Genomic DNA, 25222 nt, shown 5'->3' with positions numbered 1-25222 from the left:
GTACACTCATAAATAAATAATTAATAAAGAAGTGGGAATTATTATAGTAGAATGCCACTGTTTATGGAAAGATGGGGTAAGAAAATCAAAATTTTGCAATCGTGAGAAATAATTGATTTAGGCAAGAATCATGAATGTATGTAAAACTAATGGGTAAAAGTCTGATGAGGAACAGAATATTTACATAGTCTCAAAGTACTTTCTTACAAATTACTCATTAATAACAAAGGGAAAACAGCAAGCTTTATGTTAGAAGAAGCTGAAGAGCACCACCTTATCACAGTGCTCATGGTGAACTTGTTTCAAAGCGTGACTGCCTCCGAATGTGATGTGCCAAGGATACCCCACTACCTGCTGGGACTCCTGGCCCAAAATTCATAACCTGCTTCTAATATAAAGAAATAGCAAACAAACTCAAACAGAGCGATTTCTACGAATTAACTGGCATTAAAAAAATGTCATGAAAGAGAGAGAAAAGCTGAAGAACTGTCTCAGATTTAAAGGAAAAATGATAACTAAATGCAATCAATGATCCTGAATTAGGAGAAAATGACCATAAAAGACTAATATTAGTGGGACAATTGGTAAAAGTTTATATGAATTCTGGATTAGATAAGAGTAGTACATCACTGTTGAATATTCTGATAATTTACTGAAGTTATGTAAGATAATGGCCCGTCTCAGGGTGGACACCAAAGTATTTAGACAAGAAGAGAAAAGCAACTTACTTTCAAATGATTCAGAAGGTACACACACACACACACACACACACACACACGGGACAAAGGAAGGAAAGAGGAGAACAAAAGATGGAAGGAAATAGAAAGAAAGATACCGAGACAGTAAAAGGCAATGAAAAAAATGAATCTGGGAAGAGGATACCTGGGAGTACTTTATAATAATTTTGTCACTTTAAGTTTAAACCCACTTCAAAATAAAAAGTTAAATGATAAATACATAATAGTATAGCCAATTTAAATAAATAAACAATTATTATTTATATTTATAGCAGGTCCATGTCTAAGTGAACCCACAGATAAGCAATGCAACATTTTATTCTTATAATTGAGAAAATGCCTCTAATAAAACTGAAAACATTACTGAGAAGGAAGGTAGTGCAAAAAAAATTAAAAAGAAAAATAAAAAAGATTTAAAAAGCTGAAAACATGAGACATAAATATGGTCCAAAATATGTAACTGACCCAGTTTTATATTTTCCCTGAATCATGTGGTCAGGCTGCATGAAGATATAGCAAGACCCATGTCATTCTACAGACACAGGGAGATGCCATCATGCTTTGGGACCCTAACGGGAGAGCCCTGACCACAGCTGAGCACATGGCAGGAGACAGCAAGTTCCTCCAGGACTTAAAGGAGAGCTCTACTATCCATTTGCCTCATAAAACCCAGCAAAGGAACTCCTGGTGAAGAGGCATATTTCTCTTATTGGGATTACAAGGAGTCACTGACCACAAACCATTTTCTTCATGTCACTCTATGTAAATACTGACAGCGGAAGTGTCCCTCACTGGGGTCTACCATCATTGTACAGGGTCTTTCTAACTGTAAAGTGGGATAACCTAACTTATAAGCAAGTGTACAGAGACACACAGCAAAAAAAAAAAAACAAAAAAAACTCAATAATTATGAACATAATTGACGGTAAATCCTAAATTTTCCTAAATCGTAAAATTTTCTATTCCTGTGAGCAGAATTAAAAGTCTGGAGTTTGGTTTTTTTTCTTTTTTTTTTTTTGCCTCCTTTTGAGTGAAGTAGACTTTACTTCTAATCTTAGGCACGAATGAGTGTATTTGCTGCGTGTCTCTATGAGCTGTGTCCAAGCTCCCTGACTGTACCTGGTTAGCAGTCTCAGAGACAGGGCTCTGCTTGGGTACATTCTACAACAGACCTCACTATCTTCCTCAACTGGGAGCTTTTTGATGCTATGAAAATTGAATTAGATACTATAAGCAAAGTACATGCAAATAAAAATTATTATTTATGAATTACACTTGCTTTTAATAAATATGTACAAGCATCAAAGTATTTCACAGATTCATAAAACGTGACGGCAACCACAAATATTTCGCTTTTATGATAGAGTGAGTGAGCAGTCACGGTTCCTGAGCCAAACATGGCCCACTGCCTGTTTTTGTAAATAAAATTTTATCAGAACACAGCCACATCCATTTGTACTGTCTACAGCTGTTTTTCACATTATAACAGCAGAGGTGAGTAACTGCAATAAGGATCTTATGGTGCACAAGGTCTAAAATATTTATTCTCTAGCCCTTTACAAAAAAAAATCTGACACCTCCTGTATAAATACAAAAGTGTACATTGTAAATTCTGTCCTTTTGTCAGAAGCACCTACCTCCTAAAGAATTAAAAAAAAGACTGAATTGTTTTTTTTCCTGGAACTTTTTTTTGTACAAATTTAGATAAAAGAATGATTTTAAAATATAGGGACTCTATTAAGATAAGCAGACTAGCCATCATATTTTCATTCTAAATATATATACATATACACACACAAACACATATCCTATTACCATGAAATACAAAAGTAAAAAAGCATTGTGTAAACTTTTAAATACATGCTATATATTAGATCTTCATAAAAGATAGAGAAGTGCATTATAAATAAAAGTGCAAATAATAGCACACTAAAAGGAAGATTTTCCAACGATAATAAATAAGACCAATTCTTTTCCATCTTCATAATGTTATTCCTTTTTTTTGTTAGTTTTAGCAAAGAGAACTCACAATAAACATAAGTTCTGAGAAGCAAGCAGAATAAACTTCAGTGAAAAACAGTGTATTACAGCTGTGCCGCTGTAATTTGAGGCAAATATGTTTCTCAAACCAGAAGTGATATAGATTTCTTATTTTCAATGCTAGAGCATTCAACTATTTCATGAAAAGCTGTCCTGTACTTCTTTTAAAGATGAATGACTATTTCATTTATAGCAACTTAAAGCATGCAAGACGCAATGTTTTAGTTCGCTAAAAAGATTATTAGAAAAATGTGAATCACTGCAGAACTGCTGTTAAGAAAATAATTACTAGAGACAGATTATGTATATATGTATGAATATACATTTAATTATCACATATATACATTTTGTATAGTCTTGTATATAGTGTAGAATTGTAGTAGATATATGCATATAAAGTATTAATGCTCACTAAGTAGAAGGGTCCTATAAATTTAAACTTACGTGTGTATGTATATGTATATATAAATATATATATATATATACTCCTTCTATTTCTACTCCTCCTACATAGTGAGCATTAATATTTTATAACTGAAAGTACATAAGAATAAAATACCACCCTTAGCTGTGCTCCAGAGTCATCTTAAGTAATGAAATTCTCCCTCTTGTGGCTTAAATAACGTTGGAAGCCATACTCATCTTCATTAGTCTTCACAGAAAAGCTTTTCTATATTCAACGCACTAAAGTAGTAAAGGTATTTTACATTTCTATCTGCTAAAAGCTTAGTTAAATTATGGTTTCCATCGGACTCCAAATTACATTGTAGCCAACATATAGTACAGCAAGACCCATTTCTTATTATTCTGGGCATTAGAATGCAAAAGGCATTTCGATTATGCTTTAGCTGGTAGCATATTTTATAGGAAAATATTCAGAGATAAAGAAATAACGGATGCATGGCATTTTAACCAGTGTAGGGCAGGAAAAAAAAATCAACTTACTTTTCATTACAAATAGAAGATTCTGTGAAAGGGAGTCTTTATTTTTTTCAATTGCCCCAACAACATCATACATTACCTAGAATAAAAGAAAGTAGCATAATTACTAATGATTAAACATGACTGTGAAAATAAATTCCTTTAAAGGATAACTTGACCCAGCTGAAGTTTTAAAATATTCATAAAATGAGTGTCTTCAGGTCTTACAGTTCATGTTACATGCAAGTTCAAAGCTATAATCTGCCTGTTCTCATTCTGTACATTAAACAACGGAACCCTCTTCTGTTCTATTTTGTGAAGGTCTCCTTTGATCGCCAAGTTTAAGAGCAAATAGTGACGGTTCACATTCACGTAGTCTCCTTTATTCTTAAGGACTCCAACTTGCTCAGAAAACTCACTAAACCAAGTAAACATACTTGCGAAACTTTGGGAATGAAGTGTGATTTCAGTTTGAAAAATTTAATAGTCTCCTAATTTAAAAAGTTTTGCTTGAACACTTAAAGAATTAGTACTCTTAAGTCTTTACAATTAAGGACACATAGGAAACAATTAACTCTGGATTTCTAAAGGGCAATTTTCTTCACCATAGGTGACTTATGAATCAATTAGAAGGATGTTATAATTTTATCAGCATACTAGTAGAGGCTGAGAAACTTGATCTTTGAAGACTGAAATGGTTTGTTGTCTCTCTTAGTGTCAAGTAAGTGTGAAATCTCAGTGGTCATGGGAAGCTGATCAGCCATACACTCTTTAAAAGGCTTACCTTTGAAAATGTACCTTGGGGCATAGACCATGGTCAGTGTGTCATAGTCTATTCTCTGCCCTATGTGGACCCGGAGTGGATAAGGGGAGACACAACACCAATGAGACCTCTTTACTCCTGAGCAAGAGTGAGCAACAACCAAGAAAGGGAGTGAGCATCCGCCAGGAGGGAAGGCGAGCTTCCGCCACGAGGGAGGGCGGGGATCCGCCATGAGGGAGAATTTGCATCTTGCCTGAGGGAGAGTGCGCCTCGCCCATGCTGGAGTATGAGTTACGCCCGTGGACATTTGAGTGTCACCCATGAGGTAGTATGGATGGCTAATCTGAGTTCTTTGAGAATTTTGTCTAGAGAGCCCAGAGAGGACTGGATTCTTTGCACTGAATGGATATTAGACAGAGACAGCAGAAGAAACTATGAAGAAAGGGCTGTGCAGTCTGTGGAAGGACCTGGAAAATGTGGGTGATCCCTGATGCAACTTCCTTTCTACAGGCTTTTATATTTGCATCTGCCACAATGGATGCCTGATTATCTCCACCTTTCCCATAAAGGCTGAGTTTTTATTCTTTGCTGTTACAAGGTCCTAAATAAAACAGAAGTAATAAGGCATCCCACACATTCCCAGGTTTTCCAATAAATTTGGGTCAGAAGACCAGTTGAGCTGGGGGACAATGCCAAAATCTTAAACTACTTTCAGGTACAAGTAAACCATTACCTAATTATCCAGTTTGCACTTGTGCCACCACCTGGCTTAGTGATACTGAAATGTGAGCTACATATGATGTGACACACCATACATTGTTGAATGTGAACAATTTATACAATCTAGAGCAATGGTTCTCAATCATACCCTCCAGGGGACACTTGGTCGTTTCTGGAGACATTTTTCCTGTCACAACTGGGGGTGATAGTTGGGCAGAGATGTTGCTACACATCCTTGTGTGCACAGAGAAGCTCCCACAGCATGGAGTTATCTGGCCATAAATGTTCATAGTGCTGAGGTCAAGAAACCTCCATCTAGAGGCTTGGCTTCCCTGTGCCCTCCTGAGTTAGGAACAGCAGTGCCCAGCAAAACCTTGGAGGAAGTCAACACATCTTCAGAAGCCACCCAGAGCTATGTGGAATTAGGCAAGTCATTCAATGTTCCAGTGCTGCAGTTTCTTACTTGGTAAAATGAGAGTAAAAATGCATTACCACGCTGTTAATATTGTGATGTAACATACATGAAATTTCTTAGGGCCAGGCGCGGTGGCTCACGCTTGTAATCCCAGCACTTTGGGAGGCCGAGGTGGACAGATCACCAGGTCAGGAATTTGAGACCAGCCTGACCAATACAGTGAAACCCCATCTCTACTAAAAATACAAAAGTTAGCTGGGTGTGGTGACGGACGCCTGTAATCCCAGGTACTTGGGAGGCTGAGGCAGGAGAATTGCTTGAACCTGGGAGGCGGAAGCTGCAGTGAGCCGAGATCGTGCCATTGCTTTGTAGACCAAAAACAAGTTATTTGAAGTATAAGGGGTTACAAACAGTGTGGCTAATCTCTACAAAGTCCTACTGTGTTGTGTTCTTACCCAACCATGCTCATGACTTTAGTAGTTATTCCAATTCACTTCTAGAAAATTAATGGAAGTTGAGATAATTTCTTCTGGCATACTATATAACAGGTATGATCATCAAATTCTGTGAGTATCAGTGATTCGTTTTTCACTTTCTTCCTAGCTTCCTCAAATGTCATTTCAGTTACATCAAAAAGGACTATGCATTTACTAAAGATCTTGTCCAAATGCCTCCAATCATATCCTTCTCCATGACTTTGAGTATTTCTGGTGCAAATATTTGGAAGTACCCTACCTCCAAGATATTCAAATCATGACTCTCATCTCTAATAGCCTATTAATGTTATTCTCTTCCACTTTCTAAACATGCTTTTCATTCCCACTGGCATCTCCCCTCCTTCAATTCATCCATAGTTTCTAAAGCAACGGCCTATTTTGACTTCTTTCAGGTCTCAAGAAAACCTGAAACTTAGGGCTTAGCATTTAAGTGGCAAAAGCCACTGATAAGCTGCCACCATTTTTTTTTTTCCATCATAGTCAGTCATTCCTAATTGTAGTGAATGACATGGTCAATCATTGGATCTGACTGTAATTCGGTATCATTTGCATCTGCCACAAATTCATTCTGACATCTCAGATGGACCCTGTCTGGCTGCTAAGTCGTTCCCCGATTCACCCCTTGATAATGCCACATTACAATCCTCACAGTAACTGTTAGAAATCTTTTTGCCTCTTTTCAAGCTTCCAGCCCCAGCCCAGATTGGCTCATTCTCAGAAGATGGCCATATTTCTTACTTAAAAATTCAATACTCTCTCACTTGAAATCTCTGAATCATTCATTCGTCCTTCTCTCCTTCCTCATGTTCACTGCTGCACGTTATGTAGATTAGAAACCACGGTGCCATCTGGGATCCCCTCCCCCAGGACGGCTCCCTGTCATCTGCCAATGGCTGCAGCTTTCCCCTCATTTTCCCTTCAATCCCTGCTTTATTTACTACCTTCACACGAGTAAAAACCATCACTTATTATTTTGACAGACAAATAGTCAAAAAGCCTAAGTACTGGCCTTTTTACATCCTCACTTTAATGCAACACTGCTATTTGATGCACATATTAAACTGAGAATGTCATTTCTCCTGTTCAGAACCTCTGACCCGGTCATATAGAGTCCTCCTCTATATAGTCACAATCTACAATTCTAGCTTAGTCTCTGCATGGAAATCCGATGATTTCAAATGAAACACACACACACGCACACACATGCACACACACGCACAACTGGACAATCAGAAGTTCATTAAATACATGTCTTGCCTATCTTTGTTCATGCTATGGGCTTGTTTTTTGATGGTGCTTCCAAACTTCCCTGGTAAAACTGCTACCAAGTGTCTTGAGGGCAATGACTAGGCATTTCTCAGTTCTGTCTCTGCAGCAGCCAGCACAATGCCTTGTCTATTGGATGCAATCAATAATCATTTGGTGAAATGGACAGCAAGTTTTGGTTATACTGTAACTAAATATAGCATAACATTGTGCTGTCATTTTTATTCAAGATAATGCTAACTAATCTTTCATCAGCACAAGATAATGTTCTTTGGAAAGTTCTCATACATGGCACCTGGTTTACGTGGATATTTAGAGAAGATGCTGAAGGTCTTCCATTCAAACTAAAGTAAAACAACTCCCATTTGGAGACTTCAATTCACTGTTACCTGGGAAAATGCACTTAACATCCACATACAACGACAAACATTTGCTGATGGCAGTTTGATTTTTGTAGGAAGCATAGTGTTTAGTAACTTTTTTTATTGCTAAAAGGACATTTGTATGAAGTTAATGAATTGTGAAGCAGGTGAGCTTAATTATTTTTGTGATATTAGACAAGCTCTTTAAATTCTTTGAGTCTTTCTTAATGTGTTAAATAATATTACCTAAGGGCCCTCCAACTTTAAAAGCCTTTGACCCTATCCATAAGATATAGATGACCAGTACTGACAGGATTTGAGTTGACAGATGAACACAAATATTAGAGACTATGCAAATAGCTTATGCATTTTTTCACAATAATGCAAATAATTGATAATATATTACATAAAATTGGCATTTGTGGATTGTTAACAGATGGTTGCAAACAGTGTTTTGTTGTTGTTGTTGTTGTGGCTGTCTTTTCCTGGTGCTAAATTTGGAATCAAGTATTCCCTTCGGGACATCTTGCAAATTTTTGTGAAGAGAAATGACATGGAGACCATCTGAACTGTGAGGATTCACAATCGCACACTGTGTGATTGAGCATTGGATCAACCAACGTTTCTAGGTTAGTGGACAGAGCCAAGTCATTTAAATACACAACATAAACATGCACACACAAGTATGCACAAATACTTTCCTTTTCCATTTAAAGATAAAATACTACCCGATTCCAAATTAGGTCTTTTAACTGTGATACTTTCCTTCATCAGTGAAGTTTCATATTGGCCTTGTCAAAGGCAATTTGAGGGCCCAGCCCAGTGGCTCATGCCTGTAATCTCAACACTTTTGGAGGCTGAGGCAGGTGGATCACTTGAGGTCAAGAGTTCGAGATCAGCCTGGTCAACATGGCAAAACCCTGTCTCAACTAAAAATAAAAAAACTAGCCAGGTGTGGTGGTATACGCCTGCAATCCCAGCTACTCGGGAGGCTGAGGCAGGAGAATTGCTTGAATCCAGGAGGTGGAGACTGCAGTGAGCCGAGATCACGCCACCGCTGCACTCCAGCCTGGGCAACAGAGTGACACTCTAGTCTCAGAAAAAAAAGGCAATTTGAAAATCGAAATAAATGCTGTCCATTTATGCCCTTTATTATGTCTACATGTATCCTGTTTCTATTACCTTTAAATATTTTTAAAGTTTTAATTTTGAAATAAGTTTAGATTTGCATACAGTTGTAAGTAATGTGGGGTGGGGGGAGGGGGAGGGATAGCATTAGGAGATATACCTAATGCTAAATGACGAGTTTGGTGCAGCACACCAACATGGCACGTGTATACATATGTAACAAACCTGCACATTGTGCACATGTACCCTAAAACTTAAGGTATAATACTAATAAAATTTAAAAAAAAAGAAATGATACAGATAAATCTTGTGTACTCTTTACTTAATTTCTTTCAATAGTAACATCCTGCAAAACTATCACAACCAGGATATTGACGTTAGTGCAGTGAAAATATAGAATATTTACATCACCACACGGATCCTGCATGTTGCCAATTTATAAACAATTTCACTTCCCCAAAATCAGTTGAGTCCCTTTGTGTGGTTCTATTTCTGCATCCTTATTCCGTTCCACTGACCTATGTGTAACATGCTTTAAGGATGTTAGATGGAGAAGGTTAATCCCTCCCACTTCATTCTTCTTTATAAACATTGTTTTAGCTATTCTATCTTCTTTACCTTTCATTGTAAATTTTAGAATGGTATCATCTATACCTTTATATCTACAAAAATTTTACTGTGATTTTGATAGGAATACATTAGCCTATATGTCAGTCTGGGGAGAACTGACTACTACTATGCTGATTACTATTAAATTGACACTATATTGTCTTCAAATATATAAACACGAAACGTCTTTCTTTTTATCTAGATCTTTAATTTATTTTATCAGCATTTTATGGTTTTTGCCACACAAGTTCCCTACATATTTTGTTAGATTTACACCTAAGTAATGCATTTTTATGAGCAATTGTAAATGTAATTGTATTGTTCACTTCAATGCCCATTGCTAGTATACAGAAATACAACTGATTTTTTTGAATGTTTATCTTGTGTCTTGTGACCTTGCTAAACTCACTTATTAGTTCTTTGAGTCTTTCCTTTCTTTTTTTATGGTAGACTTCTTGGGATTTTACACAAAGGCAATTATGTCACATATAAATAGGCACGGGTTTATTTCCTCCTTTCCAATCTGTTTGCCTTTTATGTCCTTTCTTGCTTTATTACACTTGCTAGAACTTCCAGCAGCCTATGTTAAGAGTGGTGAGAGCAGACATCCTTGTCTTGTTTCTGATCATAGAAGTAAAACATCCAGATTTCACCCTTAAATATAATATTGGCTGTAGGATTTTTGGAGAAACTTTATCAAGTTCAGGTTATCTTTTCCATTCCTATTTGTCTGGGAGTTGATTTTTATGACTGGATGTTAAATTTTATCAAATGCTTTTTCTTCATCCTCTGATATAATCATGTAGTTTTTCTTCTTTGACCTGCTGATGTGATGGATTACCTTGATAGATTTTTAGATATTGAATCAGCTGTGCACCCCCAGAAAAAGAAAACAAAAACCAATACCATTTTTTATATTGCTAAATTCTATCTGCTAATATTTTAAACATTTTTTCACCTATATTCATGAGGGATGTTTTTTGTTTTTAATTTTGTCTCTCTCTCTCTCTCTCTGTGTGTGTGTGTCTGTGTGTGTGTCTGTATGTGTGTGTGTGTGTGTCTGTGTGTGTGTCTGTGTGTATGTGTGTGTGTGTGTGTGTGCTACTGTCTGTGTAGTTTTTGGTGTTAGGATAATAGTTGCTTTATCAAATGAATTAGAGAGTATTCTTTTCTATTTTCTAGAAAAGATTGTGTAAAGTTGGCTTTAATTTTCCTTAAAACATTTGGTAGAATTCTCCAGTGAAACAATCTGGAATAGGAAGCTTTTTTGAGAGACTTTAAATTACAAATTCATTTCTTAAAAGTTATGGGGCTATTCACATTGTCTATTTCATATTGGATGAATTGAAGTAGCTTGTGTCTTTTGAGGAATTGATCCATTCATTGAAGTCATAGAATTTATGTGTGAGAGCTGTTTGTAATATTCCCTTTGTATCTTTTTGATGTCTACAGGGCCTATAATGATTTTCCTTGTTTTATTACTGATATTGGTTATTTATGTATTTTCTCTTTTCATCACTCATATTATAGGTTTATAATTTTTATTGGTATTTTCAAAGAACCAGCTCTTCGTTTCATTGATTTTCTCCTTTTTTTTCTAATTCCATTGATTTCTGCTTTTTTTTTTTTGTCATTGGTTTCCATTTGCTTACTGTGGTTTATTTTGCTCCTAGGTTCCTGAGATGGGAGCTTAGATCACTGATTTGAGATTTTCCCTATTTTCTAACATATGCATTTAGTGATATACATTTCTTATTCAATACTATTTTAGCTGTGCCACACAAGTTTGACATGTTGTACTTTCATTTTCATTAGGTTCAGCATATTATTTTTAATTCTGTCAAGATTTCCCCTTTTATCCATGGATTATTTGGAAGGGCACTGTTAAGTTTCCAAGTATATGGAGATTTGGCTGTTATCTTTCTGTTATTGATTTCTGGGTTGATTCCATTGTGGTAGGCAAACCTACTCTGTATAATTTCAATTCTTTTGAGTTTGCTTAGTTTTGCTTTACGGCCGAGCAGATAGTCCATCTGGACACATGTCCCAGGGGTACTCAAAAAGAATATGAATTCTGCTTTTGCTGGCGGATGTGTTTGTAAATATTGAGTAGATCCTGTTGGTGATGGTGTTGTCCAGTTCTCCTGTACCCTTGCTGATTGCCTATGTCATTGTTTTACCAACTGTTGAGAGGAGGGTGTTGAAGTTTCCAGCATCACTTTCTGTCTAGCTGGCTTCTTCCAGCACTTGGCAAGAGAAGGAAGGCACAGCCTCACTACTGCCTTGTCAGAGTGGATATCTAGGTCCCTACCCAGCCTCCTCTGATATGCAAGAAGAATGAATCCTCATTATTGCTGGGTGAAGATAAAGGGTCTCCCTCTCCACTAAGCCTCCAGTCATTCTTCCCTGGCTGTGGGATGAGCAGTGGAAGGGGCTGAAACACTTCTTTACTGCTTCCTACATAGCCTTCATAAATTGGGTAGTGGGGTATTACCTTTGCAGAGTGCTGGAAGTCCTAACCCCCTACCAAGCCTCCTTTGATATTACCACAGTGGCAGGGAGCTAGGAGACAAATATCCATTTAGAATCTTAGCATAGTATTAAGATCCTAAATAAACCTATGCATTAAGAAATTGTGCACACTAAAAGGAAAACTGTAATTTCAATAAATATAACTAAAAAGATTCTTTAAATTTTTGATTAAAAAATATAACAAATGTGATTATAAAAAAAATTATAATCTGGACTAAGACAGCCCAAGTGTTTTCTTTTTGTCTTAAATGAATACAAAAGCTTGGTATTCATCAGCGTTCTCCAAATGAATAGAACCAGTAGTATAGTATAATATATATATAGTCTGAGTTATTGGCTCACATAATTATGGGGGCTGAGAAGTCCCACAATCTGCCACCTGCAAGCTGGAGACCCAGGAAAGTCGACGATGTAGTTCAAAAGCCTGAGAGCCAGAGAGCCAATAGTGTAGAATCCAGTCTAAGTCAGAGGGCCCGAAATCCAGGAGCACCAAGGGCAGGAGACTGATATTGTAGCTCAAGCAGTCAGGCAGAGAGATTTCAACCTTCCTCCACCTGTTTGTGCTATTCAGGCCCTCAAGGGATTGGGTGGTGCCCACCCACCCACTTGAAGCTGGGGAGGGCAACAGCTTAATCAGTCTACTGATCAAATGCTAATCTCTTCCCAAAATGCCTTCGAAGACACCCTCAGAAATGATGTTCAGCCAGCCATCTGGGCATCCCATGGCCCAGTGAAACTGACACATAAGTTAACCATCACAACCTGGGAGTTAATTCTGAAGAAAAGATGGAAATGGAAAACAAAAAAATCTAACTTGATGAACGATCATGTTGGATCCCTGATAAATCCTCACTGTCTACAGAAAAATGTACATTTTGCCTAATTAAGTCATTCGCTTTATAGCATTTTCCCATTTTCCCCATTGTACTCTGCTCTTCACTTTCCTCTACCCTAATCACAAATTCTTCCCTTGCCATCACGCTGCCTTTCCTTTCAATAAACTCCTTTCCAGCTTCTCCAGCAACCAAGGCCAACTCTGCCTTTCTAGGCCCAAGTCTCTGAGAGGCATCAAGCTGTTGTGAAAAGTGCATTGGCCTTGCTCAGTGACATACCTTCTGGAGTCCAGCTTCAACAAGCCCCAGGGCCTGGATAACCAGGGCAAGTTACTGAGTTTCCAAGCCTTCTCATCTACAACACATAGGCAGTAATGCTGACCTCTCTCTCTAGCTCTTTCTTTCTCTCTTTCCCATTCTCTCTCTTTCTCTCTCTCTGTCTCTCGGTGGCTTTGGAGATAAATAAAAAGGCTTGTTCCTACCTACCTTTGCATAGTTTTTACTACAGTTTTCTCATGAATATCCCTAATTGATGTTTCTAATGCTCACCTGTACCTTCTTCTTTGCCGTTTTCCAGAGTTTTATACATGACTTACTTGAGAAGGACTCATGGCATTACCTAGGTAATCTGTCTTGAGGCTGCTAAATAGACTGCCTCCCAATAAAAAGCTTCTCATTCTAGACCCATAATTGTCTCAGGTGAAATTCACTGACAACTTATGAAGGAAATGCTTCCTAAGAAAAGAAGTCTCCCTAGAAAGGAGAGCCCAGTAAACTCATCAGCATCTATACGCAGCACCTGGACTTCGCTGAGGGCCACCGCCTCCAGCACCAGGAAGGGGCAATAACTTTGCATAGAGAAGAAACAAAGACAAGCTGCAAAACAGTGCAGACAAGGCCAGTGGGCTCCTGGGCAATTCAAAGGAAAGTGAGCCTCAGAGCCTAGTGAGATGGAAGCATTTCTAGGAAAGAAAAAGCACTAAGGAGAAACTCAGCCTGTATTAGAATTCACCTAGAGCTTTGTGAGTCTGGAGTGTCAGGTCTGCTGACAGACAAAGGTCTGCTCTCTGCTGTGCCACTGGGGAGACCAGGTTGGTGCTGCTGGAGCAGCAGAGAGAAGATTTTAGGTCGAAGGCTCTCCAGGGTCACTCAGGGCAGCTGCTTGGCTCAGGGCCTTGCTCATCTTTTTTGGTTTATTATTTGTGGGATGAAAGGAGAAAAGCATGAAAGTAGCCAAAGATAGAGGCTGGGTTTCTGCCTTCCTTTTCCCCACTCTCTTTACATAACTGATCTTCAGGCTTTATGTATTTATTTTTCCTTCTCAAGATTGGAAGACAGGATTCATGCAGTACATGGCAGCGTCTCTCATGCATGTAATAGAGAAATTTATATTCATGCAACTCAATATGGATCTTTAAGGAAATTGTCATGTATTCAAAATTTCCTTTGGAATGATTCTGTTCAATAAAATAACTCAAAAGAAAACTTAGCATTTTGCTTATGCTGCGGCAGTTAGCAATCCTCATTTAAATGCTCCAGTGTGGATGCCAAATGAGGGGTGCAATATAAACTTGAGAGCAGTGACAGTATGCGGCTTTTTTGGAAGTACTTGCTGTAACACTCCAGCACTGCAATAAATACAATTAAAAGATAAATTATGTCATCTATATATGAAAAAGGGGTATAAAACTTTCACCATTTCTGTGACTCAAAATTCATCAAGATACTGAGTTTCCTGGCTCCACAAAGAACAAAAGTTACAAAATGCCAAACCACATGGATTTTCTTCCTAACTGAAGGGTGTCAGGCTCATGCTTGGCTAATCACCAAGGCAACTGAAATCCAAAGGCAAGAGAGCGCCACAGAAATAGCTCTATCCACCAACACTAGATTTTAATTCCCTGAACTGAAAGCAAGAGCAATTGGCTTACTTCACCTTGTTAAGGAAGGTCCAAGGGTTGGCCGGAGCTGGGGAATAGTGAGTTCTTTATGTCTGCAGCCTCATTCCTCACTGTGCCTTGTACCGAGTGAGAGAACAATGCAAAACTGTGAAATGTGAGCACCTACTATGTGGCTAATAATTTTAATGTCTCTCAAAATGTGCTTTCCAGATTCCCTAAAGGAGAATATCCTCCAGTGTTTAATAAAAATGCAAATGCTTTCAACTTCACCCTAGACCTCTTTAGTCATTATTTATTGGAGAGGAATCCAGGAAGCCACATTTTTAAACTTGCTCCCCAGTTAAGCTGGATGAACGTTACGTATGAGAATCACAGCTCCAGCTACTAGGAGCTTAGGATGCTCTGTTAACTCAGTCCTTCTGTGTGGTGCTGGCAGGTGAGAAAGGAGCATGGGAGCAGGGTTTGCAGGAAGTAACTGTTCACAGTGCATTTTATTTCATTTATTTAATTTTTTTGAAGCAGAGTCTCACTTTGTCACCCAGGCTGGAGTGCAGTGGCATGATCTCTGCTCACTGCAACCTCCGCCTCCCAGGTTCAGGCGATTCTCGTGCCTCAGCCTCCTGAGTAGCTGGAATTGCAAGCATATACCACCACGCCCGGCTAATTTTTGTATTTTTAGTAGAAACAGGGTTTTGCCATGTTGGCCAGGCTGAACTTGAACTCCCGACTTCAAGTGATTCACCCGCCTCAGCCTCCCAAAGTGTTGGGATTATAGGCATGAACGACCATGCCCGGCCTACAGCGCATTTTAAATAAAGAAACACAGTCCTTCTGAGAACAGCCATTAGAGCAGATATTGACATATTTTTAAATTGCTGATAAGTTTAAGATGAGATTACACTATAACTATATTAAAGGCTAAGCTATTTTCTTAGGGGAGTTAGCATTTTTTGAAAAGTTCTTGTAGAGGAAAAAAAACTTTCAAATACTTTCATCTAAGAGGGTAGCTATAAAGTGCAGTATTTTTCAAAAATCCCTGGTTATTGTGGTACCCTATATATGCCATATATGGTGTTGGAATTCTGGAGAAAATGATATAAAAATGAGAGCGTGGTAAAGCAGAAGGGACAATAGACCAAGGGTTAAGAAGAAGGGATTCTCATTCTATCATAGTTTCTGCTTCTCAACCTATAGAAACACTCATGGGCCACGTGCTGGGGTAATTAATTGTGGGAACATGATAGTCAGCTTCTCTGAACCACAGTTTCTTATCTATTTAATTGAGTTTTGATCTCTGGCCACTTCACACTAAATTTTAATGATTTTATTGATTAGCATAATCCATCAACAAAATTATTATTTTAGGGGCTAGGAATGGTTTATATGTAAATTTAATAAATGGGCATCTATTTAGATTTTCAGATTGCCTTTGATATGGCTAATATCAAAGGTTATTAAAATATCATCATTGGATTGAGGAGGTTATCAGGGTTAAAAGACTAAATTTTTAGTAAGCCAAGGAAAACAGCAGGGGCTAACCTTTTAAAAATATTTTGTAAAATATGTTACATGTTGTATTCATCTGTTTTCACACAGCTGTAAAGAACTACCTGAGACTGAGTAATTTATAAAGGAAAGAGGCTTAATTGCCTCACAGTTCAGCATGGCTAGGGAGGCTGCAGGGAACTTACAATCATGGCAGAAGGCAAAGGGGAAGCAAGGTGCCTTCTTCACAAGGCGGCAGGAAGGAGAAGTGCTGAGCAAAGGGGAAAGAGCCCCTTATAAAACCATCAGATCTTGTTAGAACTCACTGTCACGAGACCAGCACAGGGCAAACCACCCCCGTGATTCAATCACCTCCACCTGGTCTCTCCTTTGGGGATTATGGAGATTACAATTCAAGATGAGATTTGGGTGGGGACCTAAAGCCTAAGCATATCATATACATTTATAAAATTTGGAATGTACTAAAAGTAACAAAATTAAAAGTTATCTCTAATTCCTTTTTTCAGAGGTAGCCAACCTTAACTTATATGTATGTATCTATCAACTCTAACTTTGTCTAGGTATACACTTTCAAGAGACCTGGACTCTGCCACAAATTGTGCTTTGTGATGTCTTTCTTCTTCAAGGTACACCCATTTGCTCTCGGATGAATCTGTGTCCTTTTCTGCCCTAAGATGCATTGAGGCAATGGGGTTCTCAGCCTGGCCTTCCAGATAGGGCTACACCCCTAAAAGCACTGCAGAAAATGACAAAGCAGGAGGAGGGTCCAAGTTTTGGTAATTATCTTCCTCTCCTACAAGGGCTGAATTTCCTCCCTGATTCCATTTTTGTCTTGCAGCCCACTTTTCACAGCCCAATTCTTCCAGAGTAGTGGCCTTGTAGAAACATGTGGCTTCTACCTCCTACCCTCAGCTCCTGGGGTCCAGAGGTAACTTCTCCTCCCATAATCCTTTAGCCTTAGGTAATGCAGCTACTTTCTGCTGTGGATAATCTCTAGATCACTTCAGCATCCCTTGTCTGTCTGCTTAACTTTTCCTGGGGAATCTATTCCCTGTAATCATTTTCTGCTCCTTGAAAATTTAGTACAGTTTATTCCTGAGATGGAATCCTGATGGACCTCAATGATTTTCCATTTTCTTGTTTTGTCTACTCTGCCTTGTTGCTCACAGCTGAGAAGCTCCTTCCTGCCACGTAGCTCAGGAAAAGACAGGGATAGATGCTGCACAGCACTGTTTAAGACTCCTAAAGAAAGATAATGGAGCTCTTGAAGGTATAAAGGAAAGCAAAGAGAATGATGTGGGGCAACGAAGTCTGACAGATCGAGGCAAAGGGATGAGAATCATCCATGTAGGAGAACTGTATGTGAAAGGAGAAGCCATCTGAACTGCAAAATGAGTATTGTGCACAGAGCCCAATGGGTCTCAGCATGCTTGTCAGTGGTGCACTGCCTCACAGGCTACAGAACGGAGAGACGAGAGAGAGGAAACGGAGCCCTGGGCAAAGGGTGAAAACATGGATGTTGCCACTCTTCAGCTCCCCGTAATTCAGTAAGTGCACACACCAACGCCTCTGAAGAGCAAAACCATGGTGTTATGTCCCTAGGTGGGCCTTTAGGGGCATTGTGTAGAGATTCACTACTTAGTTCTCTTATAAATACGCCTTAATTTTCCTTCCCTATTACACTTACCTAGCTAAGATTATCCATAACTTACATGTAAATTAGAGAATTATATGTAATTCTCTGCATTAAAATTAGAGACTTTTCTAAAGCTTGCACAGGCTACCTTGTTAGGTATGTTAAGGTCAAATCAAATGCTAATTACAGTATCTCACATATGTCTTAAATATATTTCTGATATTGAAATCTACATTTCCATGTAGTTAAAGTGCTAAAAGTTAAAGTTCCTCTAACAAAGCTACCCTCAGGTTAGACATTTAAGAATATCCAAGACTACAGCATGGCTAATATGCATGTGTGTCTGTCAGTAGTGGTATCTGATTTATGTGTGTGCCTGCCCATCTATTTAGCTCTCTACTGTATTTAATTCATACACCAAAGTCTACATCTATCAATCTATTGATCTTGTGCTCAATTTGAGTACACAATAGTGATTGCTTTATTGCTTTAATAACATCCAAATGTGGACATAAGTGTGTTTCCACAGTTTCTTCCTTTGTCCTCTAAGTCAAGAGAAGGGAGGCTTCATGGGAACCTTCTTACACCTTTGCCTTGTTCCACTGGCTAGGGAGATACTGTGCACTGGCCTTTGGCCCTGGGAAGAAGCACAAAGGATGGGGATGTGTGCAACGATGCGGGAGGGATAACGGCTTCTGCTGCAGCAGCCTGAGCTGTTCTGGGCCAACACATGAAAACAAAGACCACACCACAGATGGAGGTTTTGATAGCAAAGGATATGGTGGTAGGGCTTCATCTTTAATTCACTTTAAGTTGATGAATACTAATTAACACAAGCCAGGGCTGTGTTAAATCCTGCCAAGAGACACATGGGAAGTTGGAAATCATGGAGTCCAGTAGAGAGGGTCTATGTGGAATCAACCCCAAAACCAGGGTCGAGGGGGAGCAGCCAGCCAAAGATGAGCATCACCCACACCTGGGCAAGTCGGTCCCTCTAAGAAGCCCAGAAAAGCACCTGAGTGTTAGCTTTGCACACATGAAGCACAGTGTGTGGGAAACCATACTGAAACAATGCACATCAGAAGAGGCAAAGCGTGGCATGAAAAGGAAGAAGAAGGGACTTTCTAGGCCACCGTACAATGTCTAGGCAGTATCTGAGCCATGAGGAGACTTCACTTTCCATTAAGTCTGTTGTTTTGATGATTACAGTTCTTAATGACTGAATTGGGTCTGTGAGTGCCAAGGAAAGCAAATAAGTGACATTGTATGACTAGAGAGAGACCAGAAATATCACTGGAGCTGCCCAAGTTTTTATCTGGTTACAAGGAAAAAACTAATCTTGCTGAATATATTTTAAAAAGCAATATAAGCCCCAAATATTAAGGAATCTCAATTACATCTTCGGAATTGTGTCTGTTCTACTACCAGGTAGGTGAAAAACAAAAATGTGAAAATAATTTGGAAGTTCTGGTTTTGAAGAGAGAAAGCAAAATTTATTCTTCAGCTATGAGAAATAAGCTTGGGGATAGAAATTTTTAAAGGGGTCATTTATGCCCAATTGATCAGTAGAGCATCCATCAGTGCCAATAGTTTAGGTCTATTATTAACAAATCAAATCAAAGTAATCACATTTAATTTTGAAGAGAGTTATCAGAGAAACAAAAAAACTAAATGAATTAGAGGCAGTTAATATTCCTTTAAGTAAAAATATTCATTCACTAGCAGTTTGGGGGGCCAAGGCGGCTGGATCACCTGAGATCAGGAGTTTGAGACCAACCTGACCAATACGGTGAAACCCCGTCCCTATTAAAACTACAAAAATTAGCCGGGTGTGGTGGTGGGTGCCTGTGGTCCCAGCTACTCAGGAGGCTGAGGCTGGAGAATCACTTGAATCTGGGAGGCAGAGGTTTCAGTGAGCCGAGATCGCACCATTGCACTCCAGCCTGGGCAACAACGAGACTTCGTCTCAAAAATCAAATCAAAACAAAACAAAATTCGTTCATCCCTTTATTCTTTAATGATAATTAGTACTCATTCCATCAATTAGTGTTGAGGGACTACTGAAGTAGTCCAGAGAACAAGGAGGGTGATGTGAACTAGGGTACTGAGATAAGAAGTGGAGTATTTGGATTGAGAGTTAAATAAGAAAGACAGTAGCTTGTACTTGGTAATTAATTGGGTGTCTGGTTTTGCCATTAATTGAAAGGGGGGACAAATACAAAAAATCAGTTTTATTTTCTTTTTTACTTCTTTGAGGTGAGTTGAGAGAGAAAGAGTGGGAGTGGGAGATGGGTAAGGAGTTTAGTTGACTTTGCTTCTGTTGAATTTAACATGCTATACTAATAGAGATATTAAAAAGTCAATATGCAGCCCACAGCAGAAATAGAGTGGAGATCTGGGAATCATCATGTATATGCAACTGAATCTTGAGAATCGATAAGCTCCCTGCTCTGAGAAACATCATCAATATTCACAAAATGAAAGTAAATTCATACATCCATCAAATTTATAATCCCTTCCTCTATCATGTTATTTATATGATGCAAAAGATAATCCTTAGGAAAGAAGTGGTTGGAATTAAATTTTTAATTAAACCACTTTTCTGGTGTTGGAAGTGGTGATAATTTAAAATGCAAAGTTTTGAGATAAACCCTTGAATTCAATATATCACAGAATATATGTGAAGACTGGATTTTAGCTAAATAAATAAGTGATCATTTTCAGCAAATATAAATGTGTCCAATTATTTTCCCTGCCTGGTTACAGCTTTCTATCTGAGGTTTGCGGAAAAGAGTCTCAATTTCTTCTGTAGTAGTAAACTGATGTCTATATATCGTCAATATTTATAAGCAACAGCTTCTATTCTTTTACTTTCCTATTAAGTGATTCTATCCACTAGTTTTTTTTTTTTTTTGCTTTCCTTCTGATTAACTTTAAGTTGATGAATACTAATTAACAAAGAAGGTTATTAGGAACATATAGTAATGTTGTTAAGAGTCCCATCTAGATATCTAGAAATCTGTATATGGATAGTCCCTTGAAATTGACACAGCTGAAATTTATGAATGTGCCTCATTGGTTCCTTTATGAAAAAATATACCAACTAGCCATAAACTATCAATATTCTGAAAAATCTAAAGTTTTATAACTTTCTGTCAGCTCATGAAGATAAAAGAATATATTAAATATGTGAAGAAGCAGAAGATTCTCTAAATGAGATACTACATTTTGTCTTAACAAAACCTAGGTAAGAAAAGGTGGATCATGCCTCCCACACAATAACACAATACTGCCAAAGGTGAAATTCATGTCAGCAGTGGAACACCAGAAGCCTCGTAGAGCTACTTTTTATTTTTCAAAACGTCTGCTCAAGAGGTGAACAAACACAGATGTAAATTAAGTTCTTTCTGTGCAGGTCAAAATACCTTTGTTAAATAGCTTTTAAGAGTATCAGTTTGGCTTAGACCAGACAGACTTGATTGTTATGTCTGGGGATTCTGCCTGGAGAAAAGGAAAGAAACAAATGAAAACTGCCCTGTTGATTAGTCCATGTTCTTTGTTTTTTAATTTAAAAGTTCACTCTCAGAGTCTTCTTGGGTACAATGCGTCCCCCACAAATCTCCGGGGAGGTAAAGGACATGTTATGAAAGGTGTTCCTGACACAGGTGGAACTGAGAAGCTCAACAGACAGAGATCCCACAAGCACGTTATATAAAAATGTTTAAGGTGGGAGGCCGAGGAGAGTGGATCACCTGAGGTCAGGAGTTCCAGACCATGGTGAAACCCTGTCCCTACTAAAAATACAAAAAATTAGCTGGGCACCATGGTGGACACCTATAATCCCAGCTACTTGGGAAGCTGAGGCAGGAGAATCACTTGAACCCGGGAGGTGGAGGTTGCAGTGAGCCGAGATTGTGTCTTTGCACTCTAGCCTGGGCAACAAGAACAAAACTCCATCTCAAAAAAAAAAAAAAAGAAAAGAAAAGAAAAAATGTTTAAGGACAAAGAGGTTGGCTTTCATCACTAGATCATCTAGAATCGACCGCAGCATCAATGAGACAAAGATCTCTACTCGGGGACCTGCATAACAGCATAAATCTAAACAATAGGAACATTTCAAACTTAGTTTACTCAAAGATAGAGATACACTATTTTTAAAGAGAAGAAAAAAATCTACGTATTTTACAGACGGGCTACAAATCAGTGACTTCATTCTTTTCCTCACGTCATTTCCATCAACGTTTTAGTGATATGATTCCCATAAACGCCTGTGGAAATCAGTGACATGAACAGTAATGATCAGGGCCTACGCGTCTGAGATTACAATTTTATCTGTAGGGTTGTGCTTCAGAGCTACAACGAAGGAATCCTAACAAATACAATCAAAATCCACCCACAGAAAGATGCATTTGCAAGCACACTAGATAAGGTGGCTGTAAGTTTTTATGCCATCACAAAATTACAACTCAGAGTATGTATATAAATTGTAGAGAATGTTTTAATTTTATAATGGGAAATCATATGGAAAGGATCTTTTAAGATGTGCAGTAACACTTCACACATCTGTATGCCTGATTAAAGTATTAGTTATAAAACTAAATGGTAAAGAATATATTTTTTTTACAAAATTCCCTTCAAAGGGAGCTACTCATCACAAAGCATCCCAAATATTGTGAAAAACAAAATGTTACATTAACATAAACTAAAACATTTTGTTTTCTGTTTTCTCTTTTAATATTGTAGTCGAGAAATATCTCAATTTTCTGTATTTAATACTATATTTAGAGAATTTAATTTTATATTATACTATATTTTTATATATTTTTTATATTATATATTTTTATATATTTAATTTAATACTATAGTTAGAGAAATATCTCAATTTTCTGTACATATCTTCCACTGAAGTCTTTCAAGTGTCATAAGAAGGGCCAGAAAATACCGTAATATAATAGGAGTGGTTATACCTTTCCTATCATCTACTAAAGTGATACCAGTAACCGTATGTATATAAAAATAAACATTCTAACATGACTTTCAAAATATTACTTTATATAATCTGAGCACTTTTATAAGATAAAAGAATTGACTCTGTTTTTTTTAAACAAATCAAGGACACTTTACCACTTACTTTATTTAAGCAACTCAATGGGGCCACCAATATTCTCCTCTGAATACAAGGCAAAAGTTGACTCGGTAACCCCTGCAATATTTTCTGGTCTTCAATGTCTGTGATTGATGAGTTCAAAATGTTATGAAGTACTGTTGTATTCCTGCACTGAAGAAATTCAGCCATTGTTGGGGAAATAGATGACTCACATACTTGAAAAAATGAGTAAAAATAATTGTACCTGCATTTATTGTTTGTCCTGTACTTAACCTTCAGGACAAGTTTATGAGGTTCATAATTATATTTTCTTTAATGATAAATATCATGGTGTGGCAACTGAGGGTCCTTATCCTCCTCAAAGGCACAGAGGAATGGAGCTGGAAATCAAACCCTGGCCAGCTGGGCCCCAGGTAGGGATCCTGCCCTTTCCATCCTCCTTCCACTATGCCACATGAATTCTATGAGTACAGACAATAAACACGTTAGGAATGTCACCCCATGATGTGGTGAAGAGAGAAAAGCACAGGGAACTTGGGGAAAATAAGACAGTGTTGTCACTGCTAGCCTGTAGTGGCTTGCATAGTGTACCCTAAAATTCACGTCCACCCAGATCAACAGAATACGACCTATTTGGCAATAGGGTCTTTGCAGATGAAATTAGCTAAATTAAGATGCGGTCCGGCTGGATCAAATCTTTGTGAGAAGAGGAAAGAACACACAGAGGGACAGGGCCATGTGAGGGAGGCACAGATTGGGGTGACAGGTTTGCAAGCCAGGAATGGGGGCCTGTAAGGCAGGAATGCCAATGGCTGGCTACCACCACAAGCTGGGAGAGAGGCTTGGAACAGCCTCTCCCTCAGAGTCTCCTGAAGTAACCAACCCTGCCAATACTTGACTTTGAACTTCTATCCTCCAGCACTGTGAAAAAATAAATCTCTGTTGTTTTAAGCCACCCAGTCTATGGTACTTGGTTCTGGCAGGCCTAGGAAATTAATACGCAGCTGTACAATCTTTGGTGAATCACTGAACTTCACCAAGGCTTATTTACCTGGAAAACAGAAATAGTAATATCTATATCCAAGAACGTGGTGACAATGTCACAAAAGTATTTTGTAAACTGGAAAATGTCATGCAAGCTTCAGGAATCATTATTGATTAGAGCAAAATGAGATCAAGGAAATTTAGATCAGCCCATTATAATGCATAAGCATTCGTGGGGAGAAGGAGCTGAAACAGGGATGCATCATCTTAGGTGTAAGAACAATATCACCAACTTGTTGCCTATAAACCATTCAGGCCAATCACAATGGGATGCTTATCTGAGATCCAAAGAGATTCACTTCATGCTAATATAAATTTTCATAAAAAACAACTTTCAGACAAAGATCCTATGAGCAGACAACAAACAAGGCTCATATAGGTAGGTGTCATATATTGTATAACTATTACTTTTGACCTACATTTTCATTAATGCAATTTTCATTACTTAATGTTGTTTTACTATCTCCTAATCTATTTACTCATCTCACATCAAAATTTAGGAACTTAAAAATACTATTTCTTACTAGAGTTAGTTTAGAATCACCTTAATGGAAGTTTAACTTTCCTGAGAGCCAATGTCTTTCGCCAAACCATAATTCTTTCTTCCTTCAAGATTCTTAATTTTAATAGCCAATAAAATTAGACACATTTCTGAATTTAATGCTTATCCATCATGTAAATCATCAGACTTTTAAGAGCAGCCCCTATAAGTGATAATCCCATATATGATTTAATATTTGCTAAAACAAATATCTAGCCAAAAAACCATACAAGCCTTCTTTAATTCAGATTCATGCTCATTAATGAGACCGTGTTAATATTTCATGTACAGCCTCTTCCCATTTACTTTAAAATAATTCTGTAATGGTGATTGGAAAATATACTGTGCTCCTATGAGTAATGAAAAATTCAAATGTGTTTAGAAAAGATCTTCAGCTATAATTTAAATAATGTCGCTTAAACATTTCTAAAAGCACCTCAGAGCCTCTGTTCCAAACAAGACTCTGAAGCATGGCCGGTCTTCCCGGTCAGAGTTTTCAGGATAGGTGAGTCCCTCCAGGTGGGGCTGGATGCCAGTATCATCCAGGAGTAATAATTATCCTTCCTCTGAAATGTAATGAATTTCCAGTAAAAAGACCAGGTAATCCCATCATGGAGGAGCAAGTGGTGATGAAGGAGGTACGTTCTACCCCATCAGTCTGGCC

The 25222-nt window shown here is 38.1% G+C and overlaps 1 protein-coding gene across 1 annotated transcript in view; it reads right to left on the bottom strand.

Moving 5' to 3' along the window:
• MYO16 (myosin XVI) overlaps nucleotides 1–25222 on the bottom strand; it is a 575469-nt gene that overhangs the window by 162066 nt on the left and 388181 nt on the right. The window contains exon 24 of the mRNA XM_030813681.1: nucleotides 3723–3798. Within this exon, the coding sequence (XP_030669541.1) occupies nucleotides 3723–3798 (76 nt within the window). The remainder of the gene's footprint in view (nucleotides 1–3722; nucleotides 3799–25222) is intronic.

This window comes from Nomascus leucogenys, chromosome 5 (assembly GCF_006542625.1).
Source record: "Nomascus leucogenys isolate Asia chromosome 5, Asia_NLE_v1, whole genome shotgun sequence".
NCBI classification, from domain to species: Eukaryota; Metazoa; Chordata; class Mammalia; order Primates; family Hylobatidae; genus Nomascus; species Nomascus leucogenys.
Note: the sequence above shows the minus strand (reverse complement) of the source record. Positions and strands in the feature narration are given on the sequence as shown.